This window comes from Gymnoscopelus braueri (genome assembly GCF_963280865.1).
Source record: "Gymnoscopelus braueri genome assembly, chromosome: 21".
Taxonomy (NCBI): Eukaryota; Metazoa; Chordata; class Actinopteri; order Myctophiformes; family Myctophidae; genus Gymnoscopelus; species Gymnoscopelus braueri.
Window position 1 is genome coordinate 37,708,658 of NC_137623.1, and position 25,487 is coordinate 37,734,144.

The following is a 25,487-nucleotide window of genomic DNA, read 5'->3' on the forward strand; positions in this document are numbered from 1 at the left end:
TTCGCTTATAAAATGCCCAAAATAGGAACACTAGGTTGAAGGTTGTTAAACAAAGTACCTGACAACATACACGAGAAGAAGATAGATATTATAAGACCTTGCCAGACTAAATCAAAACACGTACTTAATATTTATTATTCATAAGTACATTATCATGTTGACTGTTCCGGCCCCCTTACCGCAACTTGAACCTCCTCCAGCGCCGAACCAATAGGAAGGCTGGATGGGAAAATGAAAAGGCCGACCGATTCCATACTGCCCTGTGAAGACAATATGACACAATGGAATCATCTCTAAGTTCATGTGACTTTTAAACAAACTCATTAGATCCGTGCTCATTAACCCTGGTGCTTATGATCCCCTCACACTGCTGGTATACAGACTTTGCGGCTGCCGTGTTAAGTGGTCAGATGGGTGGGCCCGGCCGTGTGCATTTTCAGAGCATGCTTAATTTGAATGATCAATCAATCGACTGTGTCCCGGCTTGGATCAATGGATACTAACACTGTATTCCTATTTATCGGCATCACAATAAAAACTAATTTTTCAAGGTTTTAAAGAAACAAATACTTTTATATTAAAGCTGTACTATGTAACTTTCCTCTTCTACCCCAGGATTTGAACCTGGTGGTTTCCTGCGAAAGTGCTGACTTTTTCCAAATCCAAAGCAATTTTTCATGGAAGTGAGTGTGGCTGTTTTTTTTGCGATCACGTTGATCACGTTCATTGCTTTACTGGGAGTCAAATTGTCACTCATGTGTTAGCGAACAGCGCCATCTACTGAAAACACAAAATCTCGTCATTGGCAGTCTGCAGCTTAGCAAAATATGATGAGAAATCCGTCATTGGCAGTCAAAGAGTTAATGTATCATTTCAATCTTAGTGTTTTGCCAATTATTTGGGGGCCCACACGCAATGCCCTGGCGGCCCACCAGTGGTCCCTGGCCCACAGATTTGAGAACCACTGGGATAGAACACCAGCAGCATGGCTAGATAGATCTCGAGGAACCATTTTAGTTGACCATTAAAGGTCACTGACCTGGGAAGACGTTGTCCAGGTACCAGGCCAGCAGGGCGTACAGCACGGTGTCCACGGCCATCATGCAGATGGACATGTGGAAGGAGAACTCGTCCCCTTCCAGGGGGCTGGTCTGGATGTTGTCCCACTGGAGGCCCAGGCCCTGCTCCTCATACCGGGACAGGTACTCCGTCCCGAAGCCGAACGCCACCTGGGACACCAGGCCCTGTAGAGAGGAGGAGGAGGACGAGGAGGAAGAGGGGGGAGGGAATGAGAGAAGAGCTTGCAAATCTGCTATTTTTGCATTTTCTCAGATTTTCTTTTACATAAATCTTCCCTGGCACAAAACATTTTCAGATGGGGGGTCTTCGGCCAAATACCATATCGACGTCTCTGTCGAGTGGAAACCTTGTATGTACAAAACTGTTACTTTTCAGGGTTCCAATTCAAAACTAGCAAAAGCAGCAGATCTGCAAGCTGCTTTGGGTAGATTTGCTGCTTTTGATGCTTTTGTGTGACGCTGTAGTATGATCAAGTAGGGCTTTAATTTACGAAAAAAACACAAAAAGTTAAAACATGGAGGTAGGAGGTTTCTGCCCGATAGAGACAGACAGTACATTTTGGGTCCTGAGAACAAACAGTTTTACCCCCTTCCTTACTAACTTAATCCATTTATACGTTGGCTATTCAAAAATAGCAGATCTACAGGCTTGTAAAGCTGCTATTTTTGTCATTTTTAAAAAAAAACGTTTTAAATCTTCTCTTCTGGGGGTCCCTGGCACAAAACATTTTCAGATGGGTGTCCTCGGCCAAATACATATCAATTTGGGGGTCCTTGACACGAAAAGGGTGTTGTGGGGAAACCTTTCGCTTTCGCAACCGACAAGCTCACAATGCGTTGTGTTGCGTCGTGTTGTGAGCTCGTCGATCGGCTATTTTCAGCGAAAGCTTTCCCCACAATAACATAGAAAAATGAAAAGACACTAGTATAGAGCCCTGAGTGACTCCGCTCAATCATATGGGTTAAGTCACTGTTTCCCAAACAGTGGGGTTGGGACCCATTTGTGGGTCGTGGACAACGTTTTATGGGTAAATACACATCCCTTTATTTTCTTTGTTTCCTATACATTTTGTTTTTAATTATTATTATTTCAAAACATTTTCCCCATTTATTTTTTTTAAAGCAACATTTGTCATGAATTAGAAACAAATTAAAGAGAGTTTCACATACATAATTATTTTAAAATTAAAATAAAATACATTTTAGAAATTGGAAAACAAATGTTTAAGGAAGTAGTGAAAATAGCCAATCTACAAGCTCCTAACGGCCTCGCATTGCGACGCGTTAGGAGCTTGTAGATCGGCTATTTTCCCTAGTTTGGGTCATGGGGAGACATCAAAATTCTCTAAAAAGTTTGGGAACCAGTGCTTTAAGTGGTTTTAAGACGTGACACCCCTACCAGCAGGATCTTCATGTCCTTGGTGACGTGCTCCTGCCAGGCGAAGCAGAGGAGGTGCGGCAGGTACAGGGTGAAGTAGACGATGCCGCAGCACGCCGCCGCCAGGTTGGCCCGGTTGAAGAACACGCTGAGCAGGAAGCACTGCATGATGGTGGCCATGGTGAAGCTCAGCAGGAACAGGAAGAGGATCAGCGGGTCGCTGTAGTTTAGCACGCCCCCTACCTGTGTGTATGGGGCCAGTTGCGGTGGAAAAGTAATTAAGTACATTTAGTCAAGCACTGTATTTTAAAGGACGACTTCACCCATTTTCAACTTCATATACAGTAATTGGTCCTCACTAATGCTCATGATAAAATGGTTAGAAGAAAAATCGACTCGGTCTGTGTCTCATATAGTACGTAGCGCTGTGGTTCAGAAACCTGCCTACCAGTGACATCATCGTTAGGCAGGGTTTAATTTTTCAAACAAGATTTTACAGTTTTATTTGTATTTGTATTAATGCGAGAACAAAGGCTTCCATTATAGCATGCACTAGAAAGCCTGCAGTCTCTATTCGCTTGCATTCCCCATCGATGATGTCACTGGTAGGCAGATTTCTGAACTGTCCACAGCCCTCCTACAGTATGAGTAGTCTCGTGAGCCAGACTGTTGCCTCCCTCAAATGGTTTCGTCATACGGTCTGGAGCACGGAAGCTCTGAAAATGATCAAACGATAAAGCGAATGTGACGCCTCCTTCTCACTTCCGCTTCGTCTTTACAGTCGCGCAAATGTATCAGAATAAAAATCATGAAAGAATACGTATATAGCTTGCTGCTTAGCAGAAATGGAAATACAAAAATGTTATGTAAAGATATTTTAAGATATATTTGTGTTCACGAACACAATGTTTTCGTGAACGGAAATGACGAACAGATGAGCAGCTTCCTGTCTCGGATTTCGGGAGGTGTAGTTTTATATAGCATTCGAGAGATAGTGGAATAGTTGACTGGCTATGCACGACTACAGAGTAACAAAACAAAAATGGTTCCATCTTATAATGAGAATTAGTGAGGACCAATTAAACCGCATCTTTTTGTACTGGTTATTTGGAAAACCAACGAATCATAGCGTACTGCAGTGGTTCTCAACCTGTGGGTCAGGACCTCCAGGTGGGTCCCCACATGATTTTTTTTTGGGGGGGGGTTCACAATATTTATCTGTGGAACCGAGTCAAACAAAATTGAATGCCTCAACTCTTACAATTCCAATTGTTTGTCAGTGGGGGGTCCCCAGTTCAAATATGATTATTCGGGGGTCGCGGCCTGAAAAGGTTGAGAACCACTAGCGTACTGACAGTGGGTGTTAGTCAAAGAACTTCCAGTAGATGTCACAACAGCAGCATGTCCAAAACGTTGGCTAAATGATTAGCTCAGCAAGACTGACAGTTAGAGGCTGAGAGTGGGAATGACCATCATTCGTGTTAATCATTTGCTCAGTGCCAGTTCTGTAAGTTGACGCTGTTCCCATGATGTCATGGTATTTACAGTCACTTCATTAATGTTTTTCTAGCGTACAGTCAGTGAGTCATTGTCACACCATGATTAATACGAGGGAAGTTGGACAAATAGCCACCATTAAGTGAGGCTGCATGGATGGGTCCACTGTCACCTTGTAAAAGAATGTGCACAGAACTCAAGTTTAGCCAGCCAACCGACGCTAAGCTTAACCACTCACTGTGGGTGGCTTTACATTATCCAGAAGTTCTAAAGATTCTATGGACTTTACATGGTTCGTGGTTCAAACAAACTTTTTTTTAGTAATAATTTAGCATTTTGAGCTTAGATCGGCTATTTCCACAATTCATGTTTTTTTCATGTTTTTTTTTAAGTTATTACCCATTACCTAAGTTAGGCCTATTTGTCATATCTGCCCTGTGCGCATTTTATTTACGAAGCCTAAAAGCCAAAACAGAAATTTGTATTCATAATGTTCCAATGTTCAATGACAGAAACACAATGAAATCGTTAATCGCAATTATTTGAGCGACAATTCATTGTCAAATAAAATGTCATAATCGTGACAGGTACGGCAGCTTGCAAGTGTGTAAAAAAGGAATCATCTAGGAAAAACATTTTTCCAGGTAAATCATTTAGTTTACAGTATACCATGATGATGACGGTGAGGAGCGCGGTGCTGATGGACATCATGAGAAAGCTGTCGATGAACCAGGTGGTCCAGATGACCCCGTTGGTGACGCCCATGGCCTTGAGGCTCTCCTTCAGCCGCAGCTCCTTCTCCAGGACGATGCTCTTGACCGTCATGGACACGGAGTAGACCCAGGCCAGCACCATGAAGATGGGGAAGCACCGGTTCAGGGTCAGCATGAAGCTGGAAGGGAAACCAGAGACACAATGAACAGTGATGGAAGAAGTACTCACCTTTTTTTTACTTGAGTAAAAGTATCAATACCACAATGTAGAAATACTCCGTTACAAGTAAAATTCTGGTATTCAGAATTACTTAAAGGGCAAGACCACTTTGGTAGAGGTTTGGGTTGTGTAGTTACCTTGCCATGATGTAACTCCAAAGGTGGGCAAGAAATCTAAAATAATTGCTCCATTGATTACAAATTGATCATTGAAAATATGCTCTACATTGTACGGTTAAACAGCTCTCAAAGTCACTCTTTTAGCCCGTAAACAAACACAAACAAAGCTGATTCAGACAGCTTAGAACATCACCAAACCCAGTACTGTTTGTTTTTTAAATAAAAATGTCAACTTCGTGTTGATTCTACTATTTGAAGATCCAGAGTCGGATCCGTGGATCCAGTCCGGGTTTTCTTCCTAATAAAAATAGCAAAATCAACAGGAAGTTGACATTTTTATTTAAAAAACAAACAGTACTGGGCTTAGTGATGTTCTATATTGTTTTGTTTTGTTTGTGTTTGTTTACATGCCAAAAAGAGTGACTTTGAAAGCTGTTTAACCTTACAATGTAAGTCAATGAGGAGCATATTTTTTCTTTTCTCTCTTTTTTTTTTTTTTTTAGTTACATCATGGCAAGGTAACTACACAACCCACACCTCTAGCAAAGTGGTCTTGGTAGAGGTGATACAATCTCAAAAATATATTAAAATCTTTTGAAAATAGCAGATCTACAAGCTCACAAAGTGTAGCGATGCGAGCTTTGTGAGCTTGTAGATCGGCTATTTTCAAATGGCTGAAATGTATAGGGCTGAAGTGTTGTGTTAATGTATGTTTTGTAATAATAATCAAAATCTATTAAGTAAAGTTTTCAAATAATTGTAGTGGAGAAAACGTACAATATTTGCCTTTGAGATGTAGTGGAGTAAAATAAAAAAATACTTCAACATTGTACTTAGCACATTCCCTGCCATTGGCGGAGATCTCCGTCATTTCAAATCCACCCGTTCATCCCCATTGACGGAGATCTCCGTCATTAAAAAAAAAAGAGAGAGAGATAACGTGATTCAAAGATTTACTGCTCCATTCACTTCCTGGTTAAAGTATTTGGGAAATATTCTGTATCTCGACTCCTGTGTTTTACTATGTATTTTTGGCGAGACATGCTATTTTCAACGGCGTATAACAAGCGAACCGGAGGTCGCGCTGATTTTTTTTTTCTTTCACAGAAGCACAGTGAAACCCTCCGTGATTAGCAACCATCAGGGGATTGATCATACTGGAGATAAATATTCTGTGGTTCTTGATTAGTCAGAATGCTTAAAAATGCTGGCAGAAGCTACAGCCTGTTTTAGAAAACCCCTGGCAGTGAATGTGTACAGTACTTGAGTAAATGTACTTAGATACTTCACACCACTGAACAGTGTTGTGCGTGCGTGCGTGCGTGCGTGCGTGCGTGCGTGCGTGCGTGCGTGCGTGCGTGTGTGCGTGCGTGCGCGTCTCTCACAGGTCATCCACATAGCAGGGGTAGGGCATCTGCTGTAGGTACACGCCCAGCGGCCACTCCTTGCCCGTCAGCGTCTTGAGGATCCCGTGCTCGATCATGTCCTGGAGGTAGGCAAACCCCCCCCACACGTAGCGCAGGTCGTCCATGGGGTCGGCCCTGGGGCCGGGGTCCCAGTACCTGAGATAAAAAGAAATACCACAGGTCCTGACTCCTGACTGAGTCTGACTGAGGGAATTTCACCCATATTACTTGTAATGTGATGTGACAATAACGTTTGATTCTGATTCTGATTACTGAGTCTGCTACACCTGATGTTTAACCACTTCCCATAGTTCAGTGGTTCTCAAACTTTTTCGTGTCAAGGACCCCCAAATTGATATGTATTTGACCGCGAAAAAAATATATATATATATATATATATATATATATATATATATATATATATTGCAATTTTGGAAATGGCATAATAGTTGGGTCATCTGTGGCACTTCCGTGACCGTGGAGAGCGAAGGTCCGTTTCTCAATGGATTTGTCATCTAGGAGGGTTATTAAACAAATTTAGCCGGGGTGTATTTTTAAAAAGGGCGGGGAAAATTTGTGAGAGACTAAAATCCAAAATGGCTGCAGTGAAAATTAACTTTTTAATGGTTTGACCTACAAAGATGCACAATACATGGTTTCAGAGCTTATTTTGGTCAAGGATACATATTTGGTGTTTATATAATGATTTGACCTATTGTTGACCTTCAAATGCAAGATGGCTGCCAATTATGAGCTCCAAAAGGTTTTTCTTTTAAAATCGTCACAGAGCCTTCTTATTAGGCTCTAATGAAAGCTCTGCTCGTGATGAGTTGAATAATATACAGTATAAGTACACAGAAGTAATCTCTGAGGTCAATGTTTGAGTGTAAACAATAGTTACCTATTAGCAGTTTCCCATTAAATAGTGTAGGCTACTGAGAATATGGTGTCCAGTTCATCCCATCACATTTTCATAATGAACCAAAAATAAATTAGCACTATAGCCTAACATAAAATAGTATTATGTATGCAAAGCTAGAAAGGTTAGTTGCTTGAGGTGAATTTAAAGTTCAACTCATTTGTCACCCTTATTTTGTAGTATTGCTCCCAGTGTTTCCTGTCTGTCTAGTTACTTTTACCTGCCTTGTCTAACCAGTCTTGTGATTTTGTCAGTGTTTCCACCTGTGTCCTCCTAGTCCCCCAGCCTATCCCAGTGTTGATTGTCTGTTGAGTTCACCTGTGTCCTGTTAATCCCTGTCTATTTAAGCACTGTGTTCTTGTTGGTCTGTAGACCTTTGTCATGTGAGGTTGTTAGTCATTGTTCTTTGTGCTCAAGAATCTTGGACATTAGAGTGTCTGCCATTCCAGAGCCCTTGAATCGCTTGTAGATGGCATAGATGTAGGACATCAGCTGGTGGAAAGGTACGAGAATTGGGCGGATGTCGTTGAACATTTCTGGATTCTCCGCCTTGAGCTGAGTGAGCGTCTTGTGGATGCAGGTCACCAACAAGAAAGGAGAATGTTTCACCATTATGTCATTCACCACTGACTTGCTTGTAGGTTCATTGTATGTTGTGTGGTAATAAGGCTTGCTCTTGTTGGGTGGTGGATGACAGCAGGACTGGGCACCACTGTATCCTGGAACTTGCTGCTCTTCAGGTGGTGGTCTTGTGCCATGATTGTCTACACGAGACAGTGCATGTATCACAGAGCGAGCACACTGCGAAGCTGACCCATCCACTGGTGGATCTACCCTGGGATCAAGCAGGTGGCTCACTCTTGCTACCAGGGGGGCATCTGTACTGGCAAACCTTTGTCAGTTCTGCACTTTAGCTGTGCAGAGATTTCCATCTTCTAGGTGAGCGTTTCAGCAGTCTCTTCGCCTGGTTTCTTTTCATAGCTCTCTGGCTGCATGTACATGACATTTGTTCGATGGACTACTGTAGAGTCACCTGTCATAGTGTCAATCTTGAAGTCGTCATTGTCGATGATCACGATAGCTGGCTTGCTGTCTGCGATCTCCTGTGGGCAGGTTGCTGATGCCTCCACATCCATCAGAGCCCAATGGTCATAGAGGAGCAGTGTATCTGCATAGCTGATGCAGACACCGCTCTTGTGCAGAGTGTCTACCAGATCTTTACTCCTTGTCACGCCATGGACATTTACGCCCAGGTTGATAGCAGAGCTCCTTAGTGTGCTCGCTCTGTAAAACATGCACTGTCTCGTGTAGACAATCATGGCACAAGACCACTACCTGAAGAGCAGCGAGTTCCAGGATACAGTGGTGCCCAGTCCTGCTGTCATCCACCACCCAACAAGAGCAAGCCTTATTACCACACAACATACAATGAACCTTCAAGCAGTGGTGAATGACATCATGAATAATTCGTACCTTTCCACCAGCTGATGTCCTACATCTATGCCATCTACAAGCGATTCAAGGGCTCTGGAATGGCAGACACTCTGGTTACAGCAGGGGTAGTAGTGGAGGGGTTGGTGGACCAAGCACTACGAGGAAAGCACTACAGACGGGGTGTGAGGGTGTGCGGTGCATCCTGCTCTGGAGAGAGGTTCTTATCCAAAATCAAATGTCCAAGATTATTGTGCACAAAGAACAAGGACTAACAACCTCACATGACAAAGGTCTACAGACTAACAAGAACACAGTGCTTAGACAGGGATTAACAGGACACAGGTGAACTCAACAGACAATCAACACTGGGATAGGCTGGGGGACTAGGAGGACACAGGTGGAAACACTGACACAATCACAAGACTGGTTAGACAAGGCAGGTAAAAGTAACTAGACAGACAGGAAACACTGGGAGCAATACTACAAAATAAGGGTGACAAATGAGTTGAACTTTAAATTCACCTCAAGCATAAACCTTTCTAGCTTTGCATACAGAATACATATGGGATGAACTGGACACTATATTCTCAGTAGCCTACACTATTTAATGGGAAACTGCAAATCAGTAACTGTTGTTTAAACACAAACATTGACTTTATTGACCTCAGAGATTACTTCTGTGTACTTATACTGTATATTATTCAACTCATCGTGAGCAGAGCATTCATTAGAGCCTAATAAGAGGCTCTGTGACGATTTTGAAAAAATAAAAATTTGGAGCTCATAATTGGCAGCCATCTTGCATTTGAAGGTCAACAATAGGTCAAATCATTATATAAACCTCAAATATGTATTCCTTGACCAAAATAAGTTCTGAAACCATGTATAGTGCATCTTTGTAGGTCAAACCATTAAAAAGTTCATTTTCACAGCAGCCATTTTGGATTTTGGTCTCTCACAAATTTTCCCCGCCCCTTTTAAAAATACACCCCGGCTAAATTTGTTTAATAACCCTCCTAGATGACAAATCCATTGAGAAACGGACCTTCGCTCTCCACGGTCACGGAAGTGCCACAGATGACCCAACTATAAGCCATTAAAGGAGAATTCCGGACAAATTAAGTGTTATCTTTCATGTCTCGTTACTCACCTAGCGACGTAAAAAGTGGCGTTCTTTTTTTCCATATATTCCCCTGTCGTCATTTTTTAAACACCCTCCGTTGTTATAATGGGAGCGCGTGGGTTATGTGAAGTTCGTCTATTATAACCGACGCAATGTTATTTTTTTCTCTACTACGATTCATTGTAGAGTCTCATGATAGTCAAACATGCGCTGAAAATTCCTGCGAGCCTGCCGTTAATGGCGAACGATTTAACACTGGTTGCTTGTTTCCAGAATCTGGCAACACGAGTTGCCAGGTTCTGGAAAGAAACAAGCATCCAGTGTTAAATCGTTCGCCATTAACGGCAGGCTCGCAGGAATTTTCAGCGCATGTTTGACTATCATGAGACTCTACAATGAATCGTAGTAGAGAAAAAAATAACATTGCGTCGGTTATAATAGACGAACTTCACATAACCCACGCGCTCCCATTATAACAACGGAGGGTGTTTAAAAAATGACGACAGGGGAATATATGGAAAAAAAGAACGCCACTTTTTACGTCGCTAGGTGAGTAACGAGACATGAAAGATAACACTTAATTTGTCCGGAATTCTCCTTTAAGACCGATTCTACAAAAAAAACATGTGTTTCTGTATCAGTGGTGCTCAAACCTTTTCATGTCAAGGACCCCAAAAATGATATGTATTTTGCCGCGGACCCCCATCTCAAAATATGTTGTTCCAGGGACCCCAGAAGCAAAGATTTGAGTTAAAAATGTTCGCTTTAAAAGAATATAAATATACAAATTTGCACACATTTTCTCGATTTTCCAAAAATAGCAGATCTACAAGCTCATAGCGCGGCACTCGGTACCGCGCTATGAGCTTGTATATATGCTATTTTTGAATAGCCAAAGTGTAAAATAATGCTATATTTAGCTCAAATCAAAAAGTGACACAGATGCGTCCCAGGTCTTAGTGGAATCTTTGCCAGCCTCTATTCTTTCTGAAACGACGCCTCTGCATGCAGCCCATCAATCTGACCACAAACATTATTCACGGTCAGCAGGTGCGGCTGCAGGGGTCTGAAGTCATCCATTCATCCATTCATTCATTCATTCATCGACCATGAAATTGACAGTGGTGTAAAGTAACTAAGTACATCTTACTTTGTAGATTTAGATTATTATTACAAAACTTACATTAACAACTTCAGCCCTATATACCTTTCGGCCATTTGAAAATAGCAGATCTACAAGCTCACAATGCGTCGCGATGCAACGCATTGTGAGCTTGTAGATCTGCCATTTTCGAAAGATTTTTTGACATTTTATACATTTGGAAACTTGTGAAATGGGACATTCTGCATAATGAGTACTTTCTACTTTTGGTACTGTAAGTACATTTTGATACCAATACTTTATACTTTTACTCAAGTAAATTTTGAATTCCGGACTTTTACTTGTAACAGAGTAGACTTCTAAATTGCAGTATTGATGATACTTTTACTTAAAGGACGACTTCACCGATGTTCAACCTGTCTTCATATAATTGGTCCTCACTAATACTCATAATAAAATGGTACAATTTTTTTCTACTCGGTCTGTGTCTCAGAGGAGGGCTGTGGACAGTTCAGAGTCCCGTCTACCAGTGACATCATCGATGGGGAATCCAAGCTAATAGAAACTGCAGGCTTTCTATTCCTGGAAAGTTGCAATGCAATAAAATAAGCCATTGTTCTCGTGTTAATAAAAATCTAAATAAAAAATTTGAAATCTCGTTGGGAAAAAAAAAATCATGCCTAACGATGATGTCACTGGTAGACGGGTTTCTGGACTGTCCACAGCCCTCCAAATGAGACACAGACCAAGTAGATTTTTTTTTTACCATTTTATCATGAGTATTAGTGAGGACCATTATATGAAGATAGGTTGAAAATAGGTGAAGTCGTCCTTTAAGTAAAAAAAAATTGTGCTTTTTCCACCACTGGAAATTACTATGTTATTTATTCACCGTTTCGCAGTTTTTTGCAGTATTGCAGTATTGATGATACTTTTACTTAAGTAAACAACAAATAGTACTTTTTCCACCACTGGAAATGACTATGTTATTTATTCACCGTTTAATTTGTTTTATTGGGCTCACTGTTTGTTTGTTTAGAGGACTGTTTTTTCAGCTGCTGTTGGTAGTCATGGCTGCCAGCTCCCACCTGATGTTGTGTGGGAGTTCTGACTGACCCAGACCATATTGAATAACTGCTAGCTTACACAATGTCTTCAGACTAGGATTTAAGTCTAAGACATACAGCTCATCTGGTGTTTCGGATCCTCCAAAGAGGACGATACGATCTCCCACCATGCAACAGCACATCGTAGACGTCGGACCCGGGTCTTTCCCCTTGGGTTTGACCTTCTTCCAGGAGAGGGTCGCTGGAGTGAATTTCCACAGATCATTGAGAAACCCGAGATTGTTCCAGCCACCAAATATGTACAGTTCTCCATTGTAGGTAAAGCCTGAATGATCATGGCCTCTTTCTGGAAAAAGCAGTGCAGAGGATGTGTTCAGCCAGCAGTTTGTTACTGTGTCAAACACTCTGATGCTGTTGAAGTTGGAGCTCTCCTTATGGGGCCCAAATACAAACATCTTTGTCCCAATGATGGTGGCAGCGTGACGGTATGAATGTGGTGAAGTGCCTCTGGGATTAATTGAAGACCAGATCATTGTGGTGGTGTCCAACTTGTAGATGTCATTAGTGAGTCTAGACCGCAGGTTGTATCCTCCAACTATGTACATGACCTTCCCCAAGACACAGGCTGAGTGGTCAATTCTCCCCTCTGGAACAGTCCCAGAAACCCTGGGCTTGAACCATATGTGGGCGTCGACATCAAATGCAAGAAGAACGTTGTAGAAAGGATACCCTCCCCAGATGTAGGCGGTATCTTCAATCAACACAGCTATGTAGCCCTTCCACCTGGAGGAAACCTCAAGGTGATGTTCTCCTCTTAAAGTGGTCACTGGGGTCAACCTCTTCCAGCATAAAGACACTGTGTTGAAGACCTTCACATCAATCAGATCCCACGTCAGGTTTCTGTCTCCTCCAAAGCAGTACAGCTTGTGTCCGACCGCCACAGCAGCCTGGTTCCTACCTTTCACATGTATTGTCCAGTGAAACATTTCACACGGCAGCAGCACCACCGTCAATGAGTGTTGACAACTAATTTACAAATGAACTTATTAGGATGAAGACAGCTCGGTTTCCCTGATATAAGTCGCTAAATGATGTTTAGTGTGTCGGACAATTCATTTTAAAGAACAATTACACGGTTGGGCAGTTTATGTTGTGATGTCATCTCATGATTACATCACAATGTAGAATAGCTACGGATGTTATGTAATCTGAAAAAAATATCATTTGACATTTATTAGTTTAAGATTAGTTTGCCAGAAGAAAATAGCTGATCTACAAGCTCACAACGCGGCGCACCGTGACACGTTGTGAGCTTGTAGATCTGTTATTTTCAAAGCAAATCATGAAAAGTTTGGAATATTTTGTGGAATAACAACACAAAAAACTACACAAATCTTGTATGGGGTCCATGCTACGAAATATTTTCAGATGGGGGTCCCAGGCCAAATACATTTGGGGGTCCTTGACATGAAAATATTTGAGAACCACTGAAAAACCACTAACAACTTTGAAAAAAAAAGGACAATGCTCGTAGACTGTACAGTGCATAGAGGAGGTCTTCATGAATCTGCTGCCTTCTCCTGTTCAATGACAAATTAGGAAGCAAGCTAAAATAAACAACTACACTTTAGAAACAAGCCCAAATAAGCAACTACACTTTAAAAACAAGCCCCCCCCCCCCAAAAAAAAAAACGCAACCCGCAGCTACCAATATTTAAAGCTACTTTACTGAAAAAACAAGCCCAAAGTCGCTTATAATAAACTAAACATCGCAACCGTGATCCTGACCTGTCTTTGATCTTGTTGGTGCGCTCCACAGAGTCGATGTCCATGCGGATCTTGAACTTGACGTATTTGGGGACCTTGGCGGTCCAGGGGTACATGTCCACTAACACCAGGCCCGCCCAGAACTTCCTGTCCTCCAGCAGGTCCAAGGCCAGGAAGGTGAGGGAGTCCTCGTCGGGCACCGCCACAAACTTGTCCAGGACCAGACACTATGGGTATGGGCAGTGGTGTAAAGTAACTCAGCACATTTACTCAAGTACTGTATAAGTACATTTTTGGGGTATTTTAACTTAACTGGAGTATTTCCAATTTTCAGTACTTTTACTTCTACTCCACTACATCTCAGAGACAAATATTGTACTTTTACTCCACTACAATTATATGAAAACTTACTAGTTACTAGTTACTTTGTAGATATAAATTATTACATTATAAAACATACATTAACCACTTCAGCTCTATTTTATACATAGGCTATTTGAAAATAGCCGATCTACAAGCTCACAATACGTCGCGATGCGACGCGTTGTGAGCTTGTAGAATCTACAAGCTCACAACGCGTCGAAAGTAAAAGTACTAAAATGTTTGAAAATAGATGATCTACAATGTAGATCATCTATTTTCAAACATTTTAGTACTTTTACTTTCGGTACTTTAAGTACAGTTTGATACCAATACTTTAGTACTTTTACTCAAGTACATTTTTAATTTTGGACTTTTACTTGTAACAGAGTATGTCTACATTGCAGTATTGATACTTCAAATTATGTAAAAAATGTGAGTACTTTTTCCACCACTGGGCATGAGGTTATAGGACGGACAAATATAAGTTAAGACAACAAATGGACTGATCATTTCACAGATTGCCTAATGCAGAAGTGCTCAAAGTGGGGTCCGGTCCGGGGACCCCCCCAGGCATCCTCGGGGGGGTTCCAGGGAGTCCCCAGAAAAATGAGGAACAGTTTAATCCAGCGGTCTTCAACATTTTTCAGGCCAAAGACCCCTTAGCTGAGAGAAAGATGAAGCAGGGACCCCCCACTACATATTGGATTCATGTTAAATGTGTATTTTCAGACATTTAACGACTTAAACCCTTCATACTTTGTAAACTTGACCTTTGACTCGGTACTTGGTCTGCTCTTTTTCCCCTCTGTCTACACCAAACCTCTTTGCCGAAAATAGCCGATCTACAAGCTCACGAAGCGCCTCTGGCGCGTCATAGCGCGTATTCGTGCCGTGCTATGAGCGTGCAGATTTGTTATTTGTTATGTTATGTTATGTTAGTTAGCCGTTCGTAACTAGCGCTCTTTGATGTCAACACCAACACTCTGAAACTGGTTTCTTATATTAAGCAGGTGTCAGGTCTCTTGATTATCATACCGTTACTGAACACGTTATACTTTAGAAAATGGGCGGCAGTACAATTTACAATTTAGGCATTTAGTAGACGCTCTTATCCAGAGTGAGTTACAAAAGCGCAAGATTGGGGTAAATGGCATGAACACTGGTTAACTGACAATAAGGTAAGCATTCAAGTAAATTGACAGCCAAGAAAACCATTAGACAACCAACTCAGTGGTTAGAGTGTCCACCCTGAGATTGGAATGTCGGGGTTCCATTCCCCAGCCGAGTCATACCAAAGACTATAAACATGAGATCTGATGCTTATCCCTGCTTGGCACTGAGCATCAAGGGTTGGATTGGGGGTGAGTCCCTGCTATGTCCAGGTGGTGTACTTGTACATCAAGTGCATCACATGCAATAGCATTTACATTTAATCTTCAGGTGTGCTCATTCTATGACAGAATTAAATTAGTACATGTGGTCATTTGATTTAATGCCCCGCTAATGGACTATATTAAAATGAAAAGGCTATTTTGAAAATGTAAATTAAATAAAGCTAATGCTTTTTGATCTTAAGCTAATAAACGCACAAGATTGAGACACAAATTAATGTATAATTCCATAGCATTTCCATCTAATCTCCAGGTGTGCTCATTCTATGACCAAATGAAAAAGCAAATGACATTGCTTTATCATTTTCGAATCCTTTTAGCTTTTTTAAATTCCGCTATAGAATGAGCACACCTGAAGATTAAATGTAAATGCCATTGCATTTTATACCGGTAGGCCTATACATTTTTGTCTCACAAAATGATTATGTGAAGATTAAAAAACATTTATCTTATTTCATTAAAAAAAAAGTATTAGCATTTTCATTTTAATATTGTCCACTATTTAAAAAAAATGATCTATTTATCAATTGAAATCTGTCATAGAATGAGCATACTTGGGAGATACATTTTAAATTGTATTGCATTTTCATGTCAACAACCTGACGATCCTGACGATTAAAAAGCATTGATCTTATTTCGATTACATTTTCTAATTTCTAATTTGAATAATAGCATATATTTGCTTTCATACCTATGGGCCACATGGCTCGGGAACCGTTGGTTCCAAGGCTACTTACTTACTTTTACTAGCATCTATCTAAACAACATTGGCATCTGGGAACTAGACTATGACATGCCCATGAACTGGGGATGCTATAGGGTTCATGTGGTTTAATTAGATGTCACAATTAGCATTCGTTGGGACAATATGGTGCGTTTTTTTATTTAGCGTGAGGGCAGATCAGGTCAGTGTTGTGGCTTGCGACTGTTTCAACAAAGGCCGCGGTGGCAGAGTGCACCATGCTACACTCTCATTTGCTGTGACACCTCAGCCAGTGGCCTCCTCTTTGCCAACAAAGCGTGTCTGATATAGCCATTCACTGTTGGACTAACGCAGGCAGGGGAGGCCCTGTGACCCAAAGGGGAGACAAACATTCAGAAAACAGACATCTATTTACCCCCCTCACACTCTCGCACGCAATGCTCCCTAGCAATGCCCCCCCCCCCCCCCCCCCCCACACACACACACACACACACACCCACACACACACACACACCCCTCCACTCACTGGACACGCAAACACACACAGCTTGTCATGTGTGCAGTCAAGAGTCTGCATTTAAAATATAATCGTCTCTGTCGGTGGAATCCTCATATGTCCAAAACTGTTACTTTTCAGGATTCAAATTCCAAAGAAGCAAAAGCAGCGACAAGCTCGAAACGCGTCGCTTCGCACTGCATTTCGAGCTTGTAGATCTGCTACTTTTGATGCTTTTGTGTGACGCTGTAGCATGATCAAGTAGGGGGGGGCGTTAATTCACGGAAAAACACAAAAAAGTTAGAACACAGAGCTAGGCGGTTTCCGCCGCCGACAGCGACGATTTATGTGCATTCGTACGCTGTTGAAATAGACGTATTGGCACTTTGGCGAGCCGTCCGAATCTCCTCCACTGTCCCCGTTGACACCGCGGTCCCCACAGTGTGGGTGCAACGAGCAATGCATTGCCCACCATAACGTGCGGCCAAACTAGCCATCCGTCCCCGGCTGGCGGGCATTGTTGCCGCTCTGTAAAGAAGGGTGACCGGGAGTGACAGCTGTATCTAATCGGCCTCAATCGTTCCTCCCCCTCTCTCCCCTGTCACACTCAAGTGCCGTGAGCTTCAGGGCCCAGACAAAAACAAAGAGCACCAACCCATCCACCCCAGACTCTGCCCCTGGTTGCCCCCGATGCCAACCCCCTCAGGGACGTTATACAGGCCTCTCATCCCGATTAGTATCTGCGGTAGTAAGGGGTGTATTTCTCTGTCCTCCAAAAATGCTTCAGCCCCACTTCTGTTATAGGGGAAACCCTTGAGTAGGGTGAGGGCAGAGAGGGTCCGGGGTGTGAGCTTGTTTTTTTTCTCCTCTCACTCCATCAGCGGTAAACAAAAGAGAAGTTGACAGCGAGTTTTTTTTTTTTCTTTTTTCGCTGGCTCTCGCCCACCTGGGTAGATTTCTATATCCTTTAGAACGAGGGACAAATTAGACGGCCGCTGGCACGCCGGGGACAGCTATCTAAATGCTCGTATTGAGCGTGCAGTGTTTATTTATTGTTTTCGTAAAGCCACTATAATCTATTCAAATCAACATCAAGTGACAGGGCCCTTTTGCTCGACTGTTTTATTTGTGTGAATAGGCCTGTTAAGGGGACAGACCTCTGTGTTTCAAGTTGATCGGATAGGAATGCGACGAAACATTGCACATTTTCCACGCACTCCAATAGGGGATAAGAACTGAAAAGGGTTCCCAGAAAAATAAAAAAAAGAAAGCGGTTGCTTCACAATTCAAAGACGAGCGATTACTGAAAAAGAATTTTGAAAGATGACGTGAAATGGAAAAAATATGTTTTTCACACTCCTAGAGCATATCCATGGTCACAGTAGAGATACAATTAACAATAGATGCCCGCCCGCCCCCCCCCCCCCCCCCCCACAACCGAAAAAGTGTGTATTGTTGTGTCAAATGTCCCTAAAAGTCAGAATTCTATTATGAAAACGTAATGCATGATTACATCAGCAAGCTATTATTATGAATAATCATGAATCATGATTCCGATTTTCATTATGGAGACACTGTTGGGAGCCTATCTCCTGTCTTTGTAGCATGAGGCAGCTTGATGTACAAGTACACAAACAGGTACGCTGGTCTGTCGCAGGGACTTACCCCCGAATCCAACCCTTGATGCTGTCTACCAAGCAGGGAGGCATAGGGTCCCATTTTTATAGTCGTTGGTATGACTCGGGCCGGGCATTGAACCCCGACCAGTTTCATCTCAGGGAGAACCAGGAAGTGCAAAATCATTTTAATTAATTATAATTCCAATTATTGGATAAAATTGGTATCCCCGACTTTACTAATGAGCTGGAGAGACGGGGAGACTTCTGTTACTGAATAAACATGCAATGATTACTGTCTTAATATGGACCTTTAACTTTTTAACAAAACCCTTTTTTTAACCAAAAATATCACTTACACTACATTTAAAATGTAACCTAATAGAGCGTGCCAAAAATCCTGAAGGGGGCGTCAACAAGTGTCATTTGGTAGCGGCGGACATCTTTGAGGGGTATAAAACAGGTTGACTTAACATTGCCCCCCTCAAGTATGTCTGCAGCTACTATGCCACGCCCCCCCCCCCCCCCCCGACCCCCCCCCCCCCCCCGTGGTGACGAGTCGTTGGCACGCACTACATGGCACACGCATCTCGAGGACAACAGCAACTCCCTAGTTTGCGCGCCGATCGACTCACCTCTCCGTATTGGTTGAGCAAGCTGATGACCCGGTCGGTGAGGTTGAAGACGTGCCGCCAATCAAAGTTGGCCATGCCCTCGGGGCGGTCCTCCGGCGGCCCATTGTGCAGGAAGTTGAGCACGTGAGCGGAGGAGAACGGAGCCCGGCCCAGACTCTTGTCTATGAAGTCCATCACCGCTGGGTTACGGAGGATGTCCTGAAAATAACATATTTCTTTGTTAAAATAAGTGTTCAAATTGCTTTATATTCTGATAGTACTTATTGGTATAGAGCGTTTGATCAGTAACAGAAAATGCATTTTCAGGTCGGGATACTAATTGTATCCAATCAGGAGAGAGAACTCACACAGGGCACTGGATAAACAAGTGAAATTGGAAGTGATGACACAAAGAAATGAGCAGACAAAAGTGGAACTGAAACACTATAAATGTTAAGCTGATGAATGGTTACTTTCTACTGATTGGCTGAAGATTGGCCACCCATCTGAAAATGAACAAACGCTCTAGCAACGATTACTATCACAGTATAGGCTATAGTGCACATAAAACTTTTTGTTTTAACCGAAAGATATTACTTTAATCACTTTCGATCTGCCGTCGCTATTTTGGGAATGTCATTATAATTCCAAAATAGCCCATCTTCAAGTAAAGCTCGCAACATGTTGCATCGTGACATGTTGTGAGCTTGTGGATCAGCTATTTTCGCTATTCCTTGTACAGTGAGACAGGGAAGGACAGATAGAGAGACAGAAGAAAACAAGAGAGATGGAGAGAGAGAGGGAGAGAGAGAGAGGGGGGAGGTAGATAAGGGAGAGATAGGGCCTATTTGGGTTAAGATAAGATGTTACATTCAAGCAGGAAACCTTGGACAGCATGTGAACTCAAAGACCTCTGGAGAAAAGAATAGTGAGGAAGTGTCTGGTAATTGAATAAGACTTGTATCCATCATTTCACACAAGGGGAACTGTATGATAATTATATATCGTCTCTGCCGGGTGGAAACCTCATATGTCCAAAACTGTTACTTTTCAGGACTAAAATTATTAAATAGCATCGACGTGCTCAAAACACGTCACTTCCCGCTGCGTTTCGAGCGTGCGGATCTGCTACTTAAGATGCTTTTGTGTGACGCTGTAACAGGTTCTCAGAGCATTATTTGTGTGTGATATACTGTAGCAGCAGCGTTAACCCAGTTTTAACCTGGTTTAACCTACTTTTAACCACTTAAAACCCCATAAACTATTGAGCGGAGTCCCTCTCAGGGCTCTATACTACTGTCTTTTCTGTTTTCTCTTAGGTATCTATGATAATAGCTGATCATTTTCTGCAAAGGTCTGCAAAGGATGCTGGGGTTTAACATATTCCCTGCCATTGACGGAGATCTCCGTAAAAAAAAATTTAACATTTATTTTTTTACACAGAACCAGGAGATAACGTGATCCAAAGATTTACTGCTCCATTCACTTCCTGGTTTAAGTATTTGGGAAATAATAATAATAATAATCTGTATCTCTGCTCCTGTGTTTTACTATGTATTTTTGGCGAGACGTGCTATTTTCAACGGCGTATAACAAGCGAACGGTAGGTCACGATAACTTTTTTCTTTTTTTCACGGAAGCACAGTGAAACCCTCCGTGATTAGCAACCATCAGGGGATCGATAATACTGGAGATAAATATTCTGTGTCTACTTGAAAAGGTTAGAAAAATCGAAAAAACGCTGGCAGTGGGTGCACCCAGCCAGAAATAAGTCTGGCAGTGAATGTGTTCGCAAGTTTAACACAGTTTAACCTGGCTAATAATGATAACACCAGTGACACTTTCTAATGTCATGGTTTATGATCACATTTTCAGTGAGAAATCTGTGTTTTCCAAAGGATGCAGAGAGTTATGATTGATTGATTGATTGCTTGATTGCTTGATTGCTTGATTGATTGATTGATTGATTGATTGATTGATTGATTGATTGATCGATCATTCATTCATTCATTCATTCATTCATTCATTCATTCATTCTTTTATTCAGTCAGTCAGTCAGTCAGTCAGTCAGTCAGTCAGTCAGTCAGTCACTGATAGTTTTGTCCTACCCGGAACATGCTCATTTGGACTCCATCTTGGAAGAAGGACCAGACTTGAGGAGCCACCTCCGCCCAGGCCTTGCCCATGTTCCTTAACCTCTCCAGCTCCTCAAACGTGGTGTTAGCCTGGATGAATGGACCAGCAGAGGACAGCAGACGTGAAGATACAACATAACCGTCATACACACACCAAGATAAGCACACATTCAGTGTACACTCCATACACAGACACGCCACCCCAAACACACACACACACACACACACACACACACACACACACACACACACACACACACACACACACACACACACACACACACACACACACACACACACACACACAGACACACACACACACACACACACACACACACACACGCATACATTGTTGCCCTGCTCTAATCTCATGCTACATACCGTTCCCACATTTGAAGTTCCTGTGAAAGCAGGCTTTGCAAAGACAACACACATAATACATTCTCTCACAAAAAAATCCCTGCAGGCCGGTTCGCAAACACCCCAAAAAGCACCCAAAGCACTCCATGACGAATCGTCAAATATTTACTTCACGCTTATCATCGAATTCCTGCATTTGTTTGCGAGTGTGAGGCGATCCACAAGCACACGGTGTGCTTATAGATAAGTTTTTTTTCCGGCTTTACGCTCACAGTAAAACAAATTCCCCAAAATTGTAAATATGGCATTCATAAAATCCGCGTCCTAAAATGTTGATGTTCTCACAAGTATAGTAATACAAAGCTGTGTGTGTATATGTGTGTGTGTGTGTGTGTGTGTGTGTGTGTGTGTGTGTGTGTGTGTGTGTGTGTGTGTGTGTGTGTGTGTGTGTGTGTGTGTGTGTGTGTGCGTGCGTGCGTGCGTGCGCGTGTGTGTGTGTGTGTGTACAGTGCTTTTGTCGCGCATTCCAAAGGCTATCGCCTCATTCGCAATCGGGGGGAGGGGGGGGGGGGGTTGTTGGGGGGCGGTGGATGAGGAAAAGCGTGGAAAAGTACACCCCAATTAAACGCCTTCCTCTAGTGTGTGTCCGATCTCAGGCGACAATGGGGACAATGGCGTCGGGGGGTACAATGGGGGGTGGGGGGGGGGGGGGGTTTGGTGACAGGCGGACGGGGTGCAGCATTCAGCCTGCTCAGTGAATCCCCACCTCAGGTTCCCACAAACGAGTGCTTCTTCGCCCCCTCTTTTTCTTTTTCTTTTTAACCCCGGACAGATAAGAGAGAGGGGATGCGCTTCACTGGCCCGGGTCAGGTGTGTGTGTGTGTGTGTGGGAGGGGGTGCACTCCCTTTCCCCCACCACAGGTCAGCCACTTTGCCCTGAAGATGGGACTGGTATTTAAGATAATCAAAGGGACAGGTGTCCTCAATACCCTCATACCTGTCTAACTACTCCTCCAAAGTGAGTGACTCCCACAGCCACAACACCAGAGGGAGCGACCATGTTCTGGTACCACCCAAATATAGAACAAACATGGGAAAGTTCTCATTCTACTGCTCTGCCACCAAAATGTGGAATGCCCTGACACCATCCATTAAAGGATCACTGGTTTATTTCAAAATTTCTATCAGGAGACCACAAGGGGAGGTCAATGTAATGTTCCTATATCTCCTTTGTACATAACTAGAAGTTCTGCCCGCTACGCGGGCAGAATTCTAGTACCCCCCCCTAACCCCCCCAAAGAAAATTTTGTTTGGGGGTACAAAATCATGGGATTAAAAAAAAAAATTAAAAAAAAATACCCAGAGGGTTCGCCCCCCCCCCCCCTTAGGGGTCCCTGGAGACCCTGGGGTCTCCAGGCCGTGACCTACAGTCACGGCGAAGGAAAACTGTAAAGCCACAGCCACACATGCAAGATGTTGCACATGAACTCTGCAGCCGCACTGAGGCGCTCCAACACAAACACTCTGACATTATAAAGTTGTACAATGCAAAATCACAAATAACGATTTTTAGCAACCTCTGCTGGTCACTACCGTCACTGCATACAATTTCCCTAGTCCTCGATTACCCAGAATTCCATTCGTTTTCACCGGAAGCCGGAAGCGTTTCAAAAAGCGATCTTTTAATTGTTTTATACTATCTACGGATCGTTTCTCTTAGCCAGTGGAGCATTAGTTACCATGAGCTGTGCTTTCTTTTTCTGTTCTTTTTCGATCTCCCAATCCTACATTATCTTAAAATCAGCGTGAGGTTCCTTTTTGTTAATAGCGCGGTAGTTCCTGGCCAAACAGGAAACCGTTGCGGTAGTTCCTGAGGACGTCGGCCACGACGTCATGACGTTGGCCAGGAACGTCATTTTCCCGGGAAAGTCCCCCCCGTACACGTTCAATAGAAAATATATAAATAAAAGGCTTCCGGGGGTGAAATTCACGGAGTGGGTGTTGTGAAACTTTTGCCACTCGCAAAAGATATACAATTTAACTTTAGTTTTGTTGAAAACGTTACCTAGTATTACTTTAAGCTGCACACAACAAACATCAGCAGCACACACAACATTCACCACAATGCCAAACAAATTACGTCCGCGCAAAAATAAGCGAGGGCTCGCTTATTTTGGGGTTCAAAAATCGTGGGATAAAAATTTCCCCCAAAAAAGTTTTTATATTTTATAAAATAATCTTACTCCCAGGGGGTCCGCGGACCCCCTGGGAGTCTTGGGGACCCCCACGAAACATCGCGGACCCCCGTGACACATCGCGGACCCCATCGGCTGTTTTTTGTTTTTCATGAAGAAATGTCCCCCAAAAAAGTGTTTTAATTTTTTTTAATAATTTTACTCCCAGGGGGTCCGCGGACCCCCTGGGAGTCTTGGGACCCCCGCGAGACATCGCGGACCCCCGTGAAACATCGCGGACCCCATCGGCTGTTTTTTTTTTTCATGAAGATATTTCCCCCAAAAAAGTTTTTATTCTTTTTTAAATAATTTTACTTCTAGGGGGTCCGCGGACCCCCGTGAAACATCGCGGACCCCATCGGCTGTTATTTTTTTTTCATGAAGGTGGTTGCTTGTTTCTGGCGCACATCTGGCAACACTGACCTGTGTGCTTGTCACCCCAAACGTGGCAACCCAGATGCCTACGGTGTTGTGTGGGGACATTACAAAAGCAGCTGCGTGGTGTTGGGTTTCACTCCACACATAGGCATGCGCAGTGCGCAGTTTTTTTCCCCCACCTTTCAGCCAGTTTCCCCTCCCTTTCCCCTCCCTTTCCCCTCCCTTTCCCCTCCCTTTCAGCCAGTTTCCCAATTGTATAGATAGATAGTGTTTGTATTTGTTGATGACATGTATTATTGTGTAAATGTTTTATGCTATGTTGATGAATTGAATACATAGGACCACAATGGAAACAAGTCCCCAGGACTTTTTTTTGTGTTATCCTTTTAGCCTTAATGTCTGACTATGTCTCATGTCTTACTGAAGTATTCGATCGATCAAAAAACGAGAACCATGCAAGCACCCATCCGCTCATGGAAAAATCAATCAATAAGAGCCGGAGGTGTGATTTCTAGATGTGTACAAGAGCACACAGTGAAATCCCCAATGTGAGGCTAACACTGCTGACACTGTAAAAATGCACTTTTCATCGGTGCTGAGTGGGTGGAGAGGCCGGCCGTCTGCGAATCAGAAGGTCGCCGCCGGTTCGAACCTCTGCTCACCTATAGCCTGGAAACCAGACGAACCTTTCATAGTCGTTTAATCGTTTAAGTTTAGTCTGGCTATACTGTTCGCCCATATTCTACCGTATGTGTCTAAGTGTCCCTGACCAAGACACTTTACCCCCTATAACCGCTCCCCTCATCAGAGCCACCTGAGCAGCCATCTGCTGGGTTAAGCAGTTATAGCAATTCCCCCTTCCCCCAGAGGGAATGGAAAATACTCCCTCCACTCCCATGATTTTATGGCGCAGCGCAGTAGCGCAGTAGCAGTAGCAGTAGCAAAAGTTCCAGTTACGCCAGGCGTCTTCAACAAGGGGTCCGGGACCCCTAGGGGTCCCTCAGAGTTACTACAGGGGGTCCTCCAAATCGTTGTGTGATGGGGAACATTACGCGAAAATAGCAGATCTACAAGCTCCACAACGCCTCGCGCTGTGAGGCGTTGCGAGCTTGTAGATCGGCTATTTTTGGAGAGTTTGTGTTGAGGGAAAAATAGCAGACCAGGTACAGAGCCAACGGTCAACTTGGGTTTAAAGGTTAACTATCTGAAAATCCACATTAACATGAATCCAGCTGGTGGGTCCTTGGCCTGAAAAACGTTGAAGGCCCCTGAGTTACGCAACATGTATGTACAGTAGTAGCATACATGTAACGGCTGTTATTTTAATAGCACAATGCTACATTTAGCCGCACCGTGGGACATGACGCACGACA

At 43.1% G+C, this 25,487-nt stretch overlaps 1 protein-coding gene across 1 annotated transcript in view; it reads right to left on the reverse strand.

Annotated features, from left to right (window-relative positions):
• The window catches only part of abca4a (ATP-binding cassette, sub-family A (ABC1), member 4a), a gene marked incomplete at both ends in the record, with an annotated part of 76,645 nt that overhangs the window by 27,233 nt on the left and 23,925 nt on the right, over positions 1-25,487 (reverse strand). The window contains 8 exons of the mRNA XM_080417509.1: positions 180-260; positions 1,040-1,244; positions 2,479-2,700; positions 4,624-4,846; positions 6,392-6,568; positions 13,846-14,051; positions 19,029-19,226; positions 21,116-21,232. Of these exons, the coding sequence (XP_080273635.1) occupies positions 180-260; positions 1,040-1,244; positions 2,479-2,700; positions 4,624-4,846; positions 6,392-6,568; positions 13,846-14,051; positions 19,029-19,226; positions 21,116-21,232 (1,429 nt within the window). The remainder of the gene's footprint in view (positions 1-179; positions 261-1,039; positions 1,245-2,478; positions 2,701-4,623; positions 4,847-6,391; positions 6,569-13,845; positions 14,052-19,028; positions 19,227-21,115; positions 21,233-25,487) is intronic.